The sequence below is a fragment of the Colletotrichum lupini genome, chromosome 4, assembly GCF_023278565.1.
Source record: "Colletotrichum lupini chromosome 4, complete sequence".
Classification (NCBI taxonomy): Eukaryota; Fungi; Ascomycota; class Sordariomycetes; order Glomerellales; family Glomerellaceae; genus Colletotrichum; species Colletotrichum lupini.
In genome coordinates this window covers 2,529,816-2,544,237 of record NC_064677.1, presented here as the reverse complement: position 1 = coordinate 2,544,237, position 14,422 = coordinate 2,529,816, and the positions used below count along the sequence as shown (strand labels likewise).

General features: G+C 38.9%; 2 protein-coding genes across 2 annotated transcripts; both read left to right on the top strand.

Moving 5' to 3' along the window:
• Positions 1 to 1,525: 1,525 nt before the first annotated feature.
• Positions 1,526 to 3,874, top strand: CLUP02_07887 (vacuolar protein sorting-associated protein 1; the record flags this gene model as incomplete). Its single annotated transcript, XM_049286879.1, has 5 exons — positions 1,526 to 1,581; positions 1,653 to 1,787; positions 1,869 to 3,511; positions 3,565 to 3,649; positions 3,706 to 3,874. The coding sequence occupies 5 exons, from the start codon at positions 1,526 to 1,528 to the stop codon at positions 3,872 to 3,874; spliced, it is 2,088 nt and encodes a 695-aa protein (XP_049144022.1).
• A 1,360-nt stretch (positions 3,875 to 5,234) lies between these two features.
• Positions 5,235 to 6,306, top strand: CLUP02_07886 (short-chain dehydrogenase; the record flags this gene model as incomplete). The annotated part of the gene is made up of 2 exons (XM_049286878.1): positions 5,235 to 5,741; positions 5,845 to 6,306. 2 exons carry the CDS (start codon positions 5,235 to 5,237, stop codon positions 6,304 to 6,306), a joined length of 969 nt encoding a protein of 322 aa, XP_049144021.1.
• Between the last annotated feature and the right edge of the window lie 8,116 nt (positions 6,307 to 14,422).

The following is a 14,422-nucleotide window of genomic DNA, read 5'->3' as shown; positions in this document are numbered from 1 at the left end:
GTTACCTTACTTACCTTCCAGCGGTGGTACCTGAAGAACATTGACAGTCATACACTTTGCGAGACGTTCCCAAATTACACCAGTTGCTGTCGTCAATATGACGAGACGTTCATCTTTCAAAGTGTCTCGGCACAAGGCATTGTCCATATCGAAAGTGTGGACGAACATGCAGTCTGCCGTCAGCCGTCTTGATCGAGGTTGCATGTCGCACTGCCGGCCACTTAAACGCACCTCAGCTGCCAGAAAGTCTCCAACGCATCAACGCCTCGTGGAAGTGCCCTGGCCCAGCTCTTCACCGGTTCCTTATCGCCATTCGTCTTTTCGGTCCGGGCGTTGAAGCAACGAACCCTTGTCCAGGTGGTATGCAACTTGCTGCAGTATCTTGCGTCCAGCTGCAGAAGACTGAGGGTTGATTCAAGCCTACCTAAATTGCCAGGCAATAGACTACAGCAAAGCTCCCAGGGAAGCGCCAGTAGACACTTTTACTTTTTTGTCAGTTGAACTGGATTTTGGAGGTACATATTGCCCTTTGTTCACAGTCAGCTTATGCCGAGGTGCATGTATTCTTTGGTGTGTCGGAAAAACTTAGGTTTCAGACATTGCTTGAGCAGACAGGCAGGAGGAAATAGGTAATCAGAGGAACAAGACGAGCAACGACTGGTTGAAGGTGACTAAATTCTGAGCATCTCTAGACTTACGTATTGCAATCCATGTTACTCGCCGGCGTAAACATCATTGCAAATGCTACTCGTCTGGCACTTGCGTGGCACAAGTGACGTACGCTTAGGCACCTACATTTTGTTCCAAAATGTCTAAAGGTGTGAGAAGTGCGGTGTACGGCGTACCCAAGGTGTGCTTCCCAAGAGACCAAGGTGTGTCAGGAGCTGTCCTCGGTGTGCGTAGCCGTGTACACTACCTTCCTAAGGCCAGCCCGTCACGTGTGACACCTGTGCCCAAGTGGGAGAAGTGGGAGGTCGCCTGCCAGCCCAACGCCCCGCCAAATGCTGTTTCGCTGCGCCTTTGGTTGTAGGCAGAGTGACAGGGGGCTACGACACCGGTGGGGACCGGACGCATGTGGCTGGTGCGTCAGGGATCCTAGGCACACCTACAGGACTCTCAGTCTAGGGACAGCAGCAGCAACAACGTGTGTACCAAGTACGGATAGGCTCTTGACATCTGTGATCTGGGCCCGGTGCTTGCGACGTCCGCCTCCCACCATCCCTCAACCAAAACACCTGCAAACTTGCAACTTGCACGATACCTCGCATCTTTGCTGATATACATACCCGTCGACGCCGACACAAAGGTGGTACAACGACTGCCCTCGACTTGTTCTGCGCTCCCGCCCTCTTCCTCACCTCCTTCTCGAACCCCAACCCCCCTTTCCGGGAGCTTCCACGTATTGCGATTCAGGAGCCATCTGCGACACTACTCTCGACAAAGAAGTCTGTCCTCGACTCGACCCTCTCCTCTGCCCAACACACGACCACCGCATCTCCCCAAAGTCCCACGCCGCATCGCAACAATGAGCGCGCCCCCCGCTTCCAGCCAAGGTGGTATCTCGGATCCCGCCTTGATCACGTACGTGACACCCAGCAACACCTCTCGACCCCTCGATGCACTTTGGAAGCTAACTATGCGCTGCCCCTCAGCCTCGTGAACAAGCTTCAGGATGTCTTCACAACAGTTGGCGTCACCAACCCTATCGATCTCCCTCAAATCGTCGTCGTCGGTAGCCAGTCTAGCGGTAAGAGTTCCGTCTTGGAGAACATCGTAGGAAGAGACTTGTGAGTGTGACAACCACCACCCGGCCCCGCCATCACATGTCTTCCAGCCCTCGAGGCATCTAACAACTTTGATCCTTTCAGCTTGCCCCGAGGCTCTGGCATCTGCACCCGTCGACCCCTCGTCCTGCAACTCATCAACCGTCCCGCGACTTCACAGAATGGCGTCGAGGAGGTGGAAAACAGCACCGACAAGGCGGCCAACGCCGACGAATGGGGCGAATTCCTCCATATCCCTGGCCAAAAATTCTACGACTTCAACAAGATTCGCGATGAGATTAGCAGAGAAACGGAGGCCAAGGTCGGCCGCAACGCCGGCATTTCACCCGCTCCCATCAACTTGAGAGTTTACTCCCCGAACGTTCTTACCCTCACCCTGGTCGATTTGCCAGGTCTGACTAGAGTGCCAGTCGGAGACCAGCCCCGCGATATCGAGCGCCAGATCCGCGACATGATTCTCAAGTACATCTCCAAGTCCAACGCCATCATTCTCGCCGTCACAGCTGCCAATATCGATCTTGCCAATTCCGACGGTCTCAAGCTCGCCCGCGAGGTCGATCCTGAGGGTCAGCGAACGATTGGTGTTCTTACCAAGGTGGATCTTATGGACGAGGGCACTGATGTAGTTGATATTCTGGCTGGACGCATTATTCCTTTGCGGTTGGGATACGTCCCTGTGGTCAACCGTGGCCAGCGAGATATCGACAACAAGAAACCGATTATGGCAGCCCTGGAGAACGAGAAGAACTTCTTCGACAACCACAAGGCATACAGGAACAAGAGCTCTTACTGCGGAACTCCCTATTTGGCAAGGAAGCTCAACCTCATTCTGATGATGCACATCAAGCAGACCCTGCCCGACATCAAGGCTCGCATCTCGAGCTCACTGCAAAAGTACTCTGCCGAGCTGGACAGCTTGGGACCTAGCATGCTGGGCAACAGCGCAAACATTGTTCTCAACATCATCACCGAGTTCACAAATGAGTGGCGGACGGTCTTGGACGGCAACAACACAGAGCTTTCCAGCACGGAATTGTCGGGTGGTGCGAGAATCAGCTTCGTGTTCCACGAGCTATACTCCAACGGTGTCAGGGCTGTGGATCCCTTCGACGTGGTCAAAGATGTTGATATCCGTACGATCCTGTACAACTCGTCCGGTTCCTCTCCGGCGCTCTTCGTCGGCACTACTGCCTTCGAGTTGATTGTGAAGCAGCAAATCAAGCGTTTGGAAGACCCGAGTCTGAAGTGCGTGTCCCTCGTCTACGATGAGCTGGTACGCATTCTGTCTCAGCTCCTGGGTAAGGCGCTGTACCGCAGGTATCCTTCCCTCAAGGAGAAGGTTCACACCGTGGTCATCAACTTCTTCAAGAAGGCCATGGAACCCACCAACAAGCTGGTCAAGGATCTCGTGGCTATGGAGGCATGCTACATCAATACTGGTCACCCTGACTTCTTGAACGGCCACAGGGCTATGGCTATGGTAAATGAGCGCTACAACCCTTCCAAGCCTGTCCAGGTTGACCCAAAGACCGGCAAGCCTCTCCCGGGAGGCACTCCCAGAGCGTCCAGCCCAGTTGTGCCTGAAGATGCCGCCAACGGAGGCTTCTTTGGCAGTTTCTTCGCCGCGAAGAACAAGAAGAAGGCTGCAGCCATGGAGGCTCCTCCGCCGACACTCAAGGCTTCCGGAACGCTGTCAGAGCGCGAGAACATTGAGGTGGAAGTCATCAGTATGTCTCCCTTGTTTCACTTGACTCGAAGAAACGCTAATCATGATGCACAGAGCTGCTCATCTCTTCCTACTACAACATTGTGAGGCGGACCATGATCGACATGGTGCCCAAGGCCATCATGCTTACCCTTGTTCAGTGAGTACACACACCAAGTTTCGTCAGTGAGGTTTGGTCAGCTAACAGTAGGGCAGATTCACCAAGGACGAGATGCAGAAGGAGCTCTTGGAGAACATGTACCGCACCGATACTCTGGACGACCTGCTCAAGGAGAGCGACTTCACCATCCGTAGAAGAAAGGAGTGCCAGCAAATGGTGGAGTCCCTTGGCAAGGCCAGCGAGATTGTCAGCCAGGTCCAGTAAGAGACGCGAGACGACAAACAAAGTGGCTTCTGAGAAGCACTCAAATTTTTGCCTGCTGAGATGCTGGCCGCCCCATGCTTCCGGGGGCACGAAAACTAGAAAGAGCGCGGCGTTCAGGCGGTGAAATCTTCCCAAAAATCGTCGGCGGAGACCCTGGAGGCGTGGGAGGCGGTAGACAATCGGACAGCAGCGGTTGCGGTGATAGTCCTTTAATGAGAGTGGCATACATTTGTTTCTTGTGATGATGACTGAATCAAGATGGCCAAAGAGGATATAGCAAGAGAGAGGCAGCAATGAAAGACCACGTTCCCAATTCGCTTTTCCTGTTCCTGTGCGACGCGCCTCACTTTCCAGTCGAGAGCCTCTCTGAATTGGCATGTGCTTGGTTTGCGACACTCTAGGGGGCGTTATCAATCATGCTCTACAGATCATCATTCAGACGATCTTTCGAGACGCACGTTCGTCCCTCTTACGTAGTAGGGATCCGGCTGGCCGGCCGTTGCCTCCGGATTCAAGACTACTCCAATTGACCAAGATCCGGTAGATCATGCAATCAAACTAAACCTTGACCTAGATTAGGATCTCCTGGCGTTATTCCGTTTGGCGTATGGAAGGAAAGCTGGCGTGGGGCGGATATAGGTATCAAAGTAACGTTCATACTTCCGGATGCCAGCCACTATGGCATAAGAGATGAGCAGATTGGGTACAGAGGAGAGGTACGGATGCGTCTTGGAGACATGCATGCACACGGGTATTCGCCCGGATTCCGTACTCGCTACTTATCGTGTTAACGAACATCTCTTTTTGGCTTTTTCACCTCATGTTACCTCGCGCTAGTGCGCAGGTTAGTGTTCCACGTCGGTCAATGCCTGCTCGCTGAGCTTGGTGAAACATTTCCCGGGTAGCGGGAAGCATCAGGGTAGCTTCCGTGCTCTGTGTCTCTCTCACTCACTCTCCGTCTCGAGGTTCCCTCCCCTTCCCCGCAGCATTGAATGGGAAAGCTTGAGCTCTGGGAGAGAGTGGTCTAGACAAGGTCTAGACGGATAGGTCGGGAGAGGGGAAGGGGAAAGGTAGGCCGTAAAGGTAGGTATCTAAGAGAGAGAGAGGGGGGGGAGATGGTATTGATAAACTCACCGTGCCCTCCCTTACCTCCCTTTCTTTGTTCATTCTCTGCGTGCATTGCTCCATATTCAACTGCAAACTACCGACTTACCAGAACGTCATTAACCGAAAGACGCGGAAATCAAGTGCTGTAAGAAATACAGCTACAGAGCTTCTTCGAAGAAATAGGCTTAGTATCCAGGGCTCCCAAACTTTAAAGTGAGGAACGAACCAGCAAAAGAAGAAGAAAGCCGCCAAGATGATGGCAGTAGACTTCCTCCGCTCTCAATTCAAAAAGCTCCCCTACCCATCCGACGACTGCGCCGGCCGCACCATCATCGTCACGGGCTCCAACGTCGGCCTGGGCCTCGAAGCGGCGCGGCACTTTGTGCGGCTCAACGCCGCCAAGGTGATCCTCGCCGTGCGCAGCACCGACAAAGGCGAGGCGGCCAAGACGGACATTGAGCTGACGACGGGCCGGCGCGGCGTCGTCGAGGTGTGGCCGCTGGACCAGGCGTCGTTTGAGAGCGTCAAGGAGTTTGCGGCGCGCGCGGACAAGCTGCCGAGGCTGGACTTTGCGGTGCTGAACGCGAGCATCGCGACGGGCAAGAGGGTCGACGCCGAGGGGTGGGAGAGCACGATTACGGTGAACGTGCTGAGCACGTTTTTGTTGGGGTTGAAGTTGTTGCCGGTGCTGAGGAGGACGGGCAAGACGCATAATGTTACGCCCAAGATTGTGATTGTCGCTTCGGATGCGAGTCAAATGGTGAGTTTTGTTGTGCTTTTCCCCCCTCATTTCTACCTCATACTGCGCGTGGTAGTATCATGGGAGAGTTTCCATCCACTTACACGCAATTCGTGCCCCGCAGGCCAAGTTCCACGAACGCAACGAGGAAGACATTTACAAGGCCCTCAACACCAACAAGAGCCTGACGGACCGGTACAACACGTCGAAGCTGATGCAGGTGATCCTGGCGCGGCAGATGGCCATCGCGGCGGACGCGTCTGGCAAGGGGCGGGTGCAGGTGACGACGCTGAACCCGGGCCTCTGCGCGACGGCGCTGTTCCGCAACATCCCCTTCCCGCTGACGATCGTCGTCAAGGTCGGGCTGAAGCTGCTGGCGCGGTCGGCCGAGGTCGGGTCGCGGTGCCTGACGGCGAGCGTGTTCGCCGGCGAGGAGGCCCACGGGCGGTACATGAGCGACTGCGTCGTCGTGCGGTTCCCGAAGGTCATGCAGGGCGAGGAGGGGGAGCAGATGCAGGGGCGGGTGTGGGAGGAGACTGTGGAGCTGCTGAATGGAGTTGATCCCGGCGTTTCGATGAATCTTTGAGTGCGCTTTTTGGAGCTTGGGCTGAATGGTATTGTGTGCGATGGTTCTGTTCGTGAACAATAATTTGTAAGATACCTTTTTGGGGGGAATATGTCATGTTGATTGCTGTCTGGGCAGTGTTAGGAAGCGCTCTACTTTCTCATGTGAGTATACGGATACTGCGCTAAAACATTTACATGTCAATAATATCTACAATCTTAGACGATAGGCATGTCTAGGTATCGAGGAGGAAATGTTCTTACAATGCCAAATCATTAATTCTTTCTAATAGTTATTATATCTATTATTATCGGATTAGAAGTCTAATTCGACCGCGGCATATAGCCGACTACGCAGGGGCTAATTAGGGGCCCTATTTATAATTATCATAGCTAGCCTAACCTATAGTTAGAACCTCCTTTTTATACTTATTATATAGATATTTATATAGTTTAATTAATCTCTTCGTTAATTACGGTTTAAACTAATTACCCTATAATAAGGATACTAATACTAATTAGTAATTAAATTTTATTATCGTAAATTAGTAAGGTATTTTATTATATAAAAAAGACGACCTCTTAATATTATATAAAATAAGAGATTCGTACTAATTAATTTTATAAAAGTAAATAAAAAAAGAAGCGATTCTTAAATACTATATAGAATTAAATAATCGTAGCCCTTTACTATTTACGAGAGGTCGATGTTTATTACGTTAAACTACGTTAATTAATAAAACTACTTAAATAACTAGCCTTTTATTATTACTCTGAATAGCTTTTTTATTAAATAACTTTTCTATAGCTAGCCCGTAATTAAAAATTAACTAGTTAAATTAATAAAAAAAAATACTTACGTAACGACTACTTACTTAATTAATTAGTATAATAAATAAGCTTAATAATATAATATAAAAAAGTACTGCGCGATTGAAAAAAGGGATCTCTAAACGTAAATATTCTTATTTAATAATAAAAGTAACTTTATAAGAGTTATTAAGTTAAGAGATCTATAATATATAAAAAAGTCTATTATTATAAAGATCTTATAAGTATAACTTTAAGCCCGCGATTTAAATAACCTCTTTATAGCTCCCTTAATTACCCCCCGAATATTACTTAGGAATATAATATAAAAAATAGTTTAATAAGGGAGGAGGGGATTTAAAAATCCTAATAATATTGAGTTAAAAATATTACGGATCTTAGAGATTAACTTAAGAAGAAAGCGGCTACCCTAAAGTAGTTTTATAACCTCTTATTAAAGTTATTATTAACCTAAAAAAAAGCTAAAAAAACGAGGATCTAAGAGGAAAAGAAAAGAATCTTTTAGAGGGCTACTAAAGGGCTTTTTTTATACTAGCTCCCGGTATAAAATTACTAATTTTAAAAAATTAACTAAGTAATAAAAAGGATTACTAATAAGTAATAATTACTTAATTATAATTAAGCTACGAAAAAGACTATTTAAAAAATATAAAATAGAGTACCGAGAGGCCATAAAAAATAAGATTTTTAAAATATTTAACCTTATTACGTATAAGTAATAAGTAAGTATTTTTAATAAGTCCTTAAAATCTACGATTTTATAAAAAAGAGGGCTTAACCTTATTAATTATACTTAACGGCCTATATAGTTTTTAATAGCTTATATAGCTTTTTTATAAGCTACCCGGCGTTTATTTTTAATTATTTTTATAAAATACTACCCTAAAAGAGGTAAGTTAAAGAAAGAAGCTATTTAGAAATTATAAAAAGTACGAAGCTTAAAAAGCTAAAAGTATACGGGATAGCGGAAATCGGTAATTAATAAAAATCCCGAGACTAATTACTATATTTTTTTATAATAATATAAACGTTTATTACTATTATTGTAAAAAGGAACTACTAAAACCTACCCTTTTATATTAAATAAAAAGGAGGATCTTAGTAAGTATAATAGCTAGCAATTTAAAAGGGTAGTAATAATTATTAAAAATAATAAAAACGAGAGTAGTAGCGAGATAGTAAGAAGAAGCGGGAATTTCTTAGACCCTAATAAATTTATTAAGTAGTAAAAGCACGGATTTATTATAATTAGTACATAGATTAAATATATTTTTATTAAAATTAAATACGCTAATAATTACTAATATAAGTATAAGCTAAAATACGACCCTTAGCGAGTTAAAATAAAAAAAAAGAGGACGAAACCCGATCTTAAATAGAATCTTAATCCTTTATAAATAAGTAAATATTAACCCGGATTATTAAAGGATATAAATATATAGAATCGTAAATTAGCTTAATAATAAGTAAATTAACGCAGTATTAATCTATTTAATTAAGGTTTATAAAAAAAAGGAGCTATAGGAGTAACCCCTATTTTATAAAATTATAAACGACCTTAGTTATTAATTAAATAAATAGTTCGCGAGCGTAAGCCTAGGAATTATAAAAATAGTTAATAAATTCTTTTATAAATAAGGGGTATTACTAGCGTAATTATAATTACGAGAGCTATATAAAATACTAATAGCGATAATTATAAAAGAGGAATTTATATTATAGAACTAAGTATAAGTTAATAGAGCGTATAATTACTTTAACGAATTTAGAAAAAAAGTAAACGACCTAAATTTCCTCCCTATAATTATTAACGGAAATCTATCGTTATAAAAGGATATACCGGGGTAAAATATAGTATTAAAAGTACGATAATTAATAATTCTACCTATTTCGATTTATAACTCGTTACTATTATTAATACGAAATTCGGTACTAATTAGTTAATAAAAAAAGAGGTAAATAACCCGAAGTTATTAATAGTACGTAGTAACGTAAGGATCGTATATAAATACCGAAAATTTAATAATAAATACGAGGTAATTTATAAACTTTAAAAAGATCTTTTTAAAAAAGAAATTATACTTTAAGGGGAAGTATAAGGTCTTATAAAAAACCCTAATAATATTTTATAATTACTACGAAAAAGTCGGAATTAGGGAATATTAGTACTATTTGGTAATTAATATCGTATTCGTAAATAAAGCCTTTAATTATTATTACGAAGCGGTGCGTAATCTCGATTAAAATAACTTTTTTAATATAATTAACGTAATCCGAAGCTATTTCGAGATTTATAATAAGAACCTAGAGCTCTTATCTAAGCTACGAGCGATTTTTTTTATATTTATAGCTAGGATAATAGAAAGTAAATTACGAATAGAAATTTTTAAAAAGCTTATTAATCGAATTAATAAGCTAATAAAAACCTAGCTAAATAAGGGGATAAATAAATAGAAAGTTAGATATCTTTATACTACAGTCTGGTATATATTAAAAATAAAAATAACTTTATATTAGTTATTTAAAAACTACGAGACGCTCTACTCGAGGCTAAGATTTAGTTTTAATATTAAAATAAAAATACTATACTAAACCTATTTCTAAGTATACGACGGCCCTTATTAATAATATTAAGTCGATTAAACGTATAATAAAAAAGGAAAAGAGGCTAAATACGGTAATTACTAATAAGGAGGCCTAGATTTATTAAATAAATAGAGATTTAACTTATAAGTAGGGTAATAAAAGAGGTAATATTATATTTATAAAAAGGATAGATATTAGTTAAGTAACTACTCCGAGGAAGAGCGTACTAAATTATATAAATAGTATAGAAAGTTAAGGGTAGTAAATAGTAAAACTAGCCCTCGTCGGTTTAACTAATTCCTCGTTATATATAAAAGTAAATCCGGGGGTATAAAACTTAGTAATAGTAGCTAAAATAGCGGCTTAAAGTATATACCCTCTATAAGAAATTTAAAAAATAAAAAAAATCTTACCCCCTATACTAATAAATTAGATTATAATAAAATCGACGATATTAACTACTCTTTTTTCGCCCCGTTAGCCTTTAGAGGATATACGAGGCTAAATAAATAAAGAGTAATAAAAGCTCTTAATAAATAAGCTTTTATTTATAAATAATAAAGGAAGGTCCCTTAGATAACGGATATAAAAGCGGCTAAAAGGGCAAATCTAATAAGGCTAAAGCCTATTTTTTTAATAATTAAGGAGAAGACGCTATTTTTCTTAATATTTAAAAAAAAAGAATATAATACTAAGTAAATCTAGGGGTAGCTAGAGGGGTCCTTTTTATATTACTTAGATCCCTCGAATACTAAGCTCGTATAAGTATTTTATACGAGCAAAAAATACGGCCTAGATAATTTTTATAAGATTATTTTAAATATTAAGGTATCGTAATAGTTAACTAAAAAAAAAAAGGGTAATTCTAAGTATTATAGAAGATTGCGCTAATAACGCTTAATACGTTAATAGCGGGTATTATAAGGATTAGTTTTAACTTAAGTAAGGAAATCGTCGCCCTAAGTATAATAAAAGTAGAAACGTACTTCGGAACGATAACTTTTTATATTTTACTTATTAATACCCTATTTCCTTTATATTTAAAAAATATAGATCGACTAGGTATTATATTTAATAATATGAGGAATAGAATTTTTAATAGTAAGTACTTCGAAATAATTAAATAACGATGGGGATATACGTTTATAAAGCTTACTAACAATACGAAATTAATTAATTACTTAACGGAAAGTAAGCTTAGAAAACTATACTAGAGATTTAGGCACCCGTTAGTTACGAGGCTATATAACTTCTTAAAGTAATTAAGTAATAATAATATTAAAATAGGGGCGCTAAAGTAGTTAACGAAAGTATATTATTAATACTAAATAAATACGCAAAGCCTACGTAGATTTAAGTTTAAATTACGTAATAAGCTTAATTTTAATTAGGAAATCGTTATTAATATTTTTTATTTAAATAGTTAGTTAGTATTATATATAATCGACGTAGCTATATCTTTTTAAATAAGGTAATTCTTCTAGGATCTATAAGTAAAAATAGTATAAGTAGCTTTACGAAAAAGCTAAATTAATATATATTAGGGATTACTAAACGGTATTAAAACCGACGCTAGTACTAGCTTTAAGTTAGTAAAATTTAAAGATAATACGACGGCTTATAGTATATAGCTAAAAGTCGTACTTATTAAAGCGTATTATAGTATTAGAAAAGTAAAAAGGGTATATTAGTAATTAAAAAGGGCGTTTAGAATTATTAAAGAGGAAAATCCGGATTTTACTAACGACGAATGCCTTTAGATAGTACTTAAATACTATAATAATACTATAGGGCCTAACGGACTTATATTAACGCTATTAGTATTTAAAGTATATTTAAGAACGACCTTAGCCTCGCTATTATTACTAAGCATAAGCTAACGAGCTTAAGTAATTAAAAAAGTAATATAAGTACTGCGCGAGATAAATATAAAAAAGTAAATTAATAAAGTAATTACTATACGTAATAAGCCCGATATAGGGGATAATTTAAATATATTACTAAATTTAGATATATAAGTATAGCGCGAAATTACTTAATAATAAGCTAGGCTATATAAATTAATTTTTATTAACGAGCGCTCTTATATAGTTACGAGAAATCGTAACTAGTTACTTAAAATATTAATTACGGTAGTTAGACCGTATTATATAAATCTTAATAAAGTAATTTCTAATTTATAAAAAAAAAAGAGCTAGGGGAAACTATATAACCCGTAGTAAAGGTATAAGAAATTATTTTTAACGAAATCGTCGTAGTAATATTAATAAACGACGAGGAAGAGGAAATTATTAAAAGGGTATTAATATTATTAGTAAGACGTTACAGAAGATTACGACGGTAAGCCCTAACGCGGCAATTTATTATTAATAACGAGGTAATTAATACTTTTTATATAGTAAAAAAGAAAGCTAATTTCGAGCTAGTAGTTAAACTACGTAAAGAAGGTATAATTATAATTATTAAAAAGCCGTATAAGGGATTAAATCTTATTAAAATAAATACTCTTTATAATCGAGTGGTTTATTAATTTATCTTATACGACCTAAAAAAATATATAAACCTCTATATATTTAAATTATAAATAGTTCGTAAGATTAAAGGGAAACGAATACCCTAGCCGTATAAGAAGTTTAAATACGTAATTTAGGGGTACGGCGATATTAAAAAAGCGACGCTACTTATATAATTACTTATTATATAGTGCTATAGCTAACGATTAATAATAGTACTAATAGTATTATTATAAAAAAAGGGATACGAGATTTAGAGCTATAATATTACCTAGGCCTATACTTAATTAGTTATAGGGCTTATAAGGAAAATCCTAGCCTATTTACTAAAGGAAATAGCTAGTAAGTACTTAGAAAGTACGATTATTAAAGTATTTAAGCTATTATATAGGCTTATAGAATCGGGTACTTATTAGTAAGCTATATATTACGATTTTTATATTAATTAATTATTAATAGTTACCTCTATATATAACCCGTACTTACTAATTATAGAGTATAAAAATAACTAATTTAGGATTATCAGAATATAAACCGATAATATATTAGGCCTATTTAATATTAACTTTATAAAAAAAGAGGATAAAGAGCTTTAAAAAGCGGGCTTCGTAATAAAGCTAAAAGAGGTCCTTATAATAAATACTCCCCTAGTATTTAATAATAGGATTTTTATAATTAAAAGGAAAACCGTTGTTTTTTAATAAAAGGGGTAAAATAAAAAGATTAACTTTATTAATCTAAATATAATTAATATTAAGAAGTAATATAAAGCTAAGCTTGCGCGAGGGGTATATATTATAAGTATTTATTAGCCCGAGGCGGTTTTTAATTATATTAGAGTAGTATAAGTTATAAATTTAACTAAATAAAACGTCGAGGTACTTAATAAGTAGCTTAAATAGTAAAAAATAAATCTCGATCGAGGTCTCGTTTATTACTTAATTAACTTTATAATTAATAAGCTCTACGTCTTTATTAATAGGTTATTTATAAATAATAACGACTTTATTTCGTAATTAAGGTATATTATTATCCTAGCTAATAAGAGTATAAGTGAGAGCGAATTTACTATATATAATAATATAATTTACTACTCGTTAACTAAAAATAAATAAATAATAAGAAGTATACTAAGGTTAGAAGTTTATAATATAATTAACGGCGTTAACTTCTCTTATATAATTTTAATAATACTAAAAAAGATTACCGATCGAATTAGCTTTTTACTTATTCTAACGGTTATTTATACTAATTCCTACTCGCTATATAAATACCTTATTAAATTAAGAACGACGAAGGAAAAGAGGCTTATAATTGATATTATAGCCCTTAAGTAATTATATAAAAAGCGCGAGATACTTAAGATCCGTTAGATTAATAATAAAAATAACCTCGTAAACGCTTTTATAAAAGTAGTACTAAATAAGGGATTAGAGTAATTCGTAAGTAATAAAAAAGTTATTATATAAATAGAGGGATAGGTTATATAAAAAAAATAAAAAAAAGGGGGAAAAGGAGATAACTTAATAAACGGGCCCGAGGTCGAATTATACCTCTAACTATAGTAATTAAATTAATAAAAAAAAGAGAAAGTTAGTATTAGATTAGAAATCTAATTTAACTATAGTATATAGCCGACTGCGCAGGGGCTAATTAGGGGCCCTATTTACGATTATTATAGCTAGCCTAACTTATAATTAAAACCTCTTTTTTATACTTACTACGCAGATATTTATATAATTTAATTAATCTCTTCGTTAACTACGGTTCGAACTAACTACCCTATAATAAGGATACTAATAATTATCTTATATATAAAAGTATACCTTACCTAGACACTAGAGTATAGGTACGCAGGGGCTGTATGAATTGTATTACATATCACCACTTAAGAAGGAATAAACTTCAATAAGGGCTGCTCTTGTGGATACCTATACACTTGGAGTACTTGGCACTCTCAAAAGTGATAAAAGTACGGAATACTTAAGGGCCAACGAAATCTCGTCCCATCCCATCGGCCCTGTGTTGAAGTCCATATCAAGCAACCACCTCACATCATCTTCAGGAACCCCACACCGAGTACATCATGCACCGGCAATAAGGTGCTCACCGACCCCACAGTAGCTCCCGTCCCGTCCCCCCCGCGATTCGGTGCCAGTGCTAGGAGTTGCTTGTTTTCAGCAACTCCGACCACCCGCCCACAGGCGG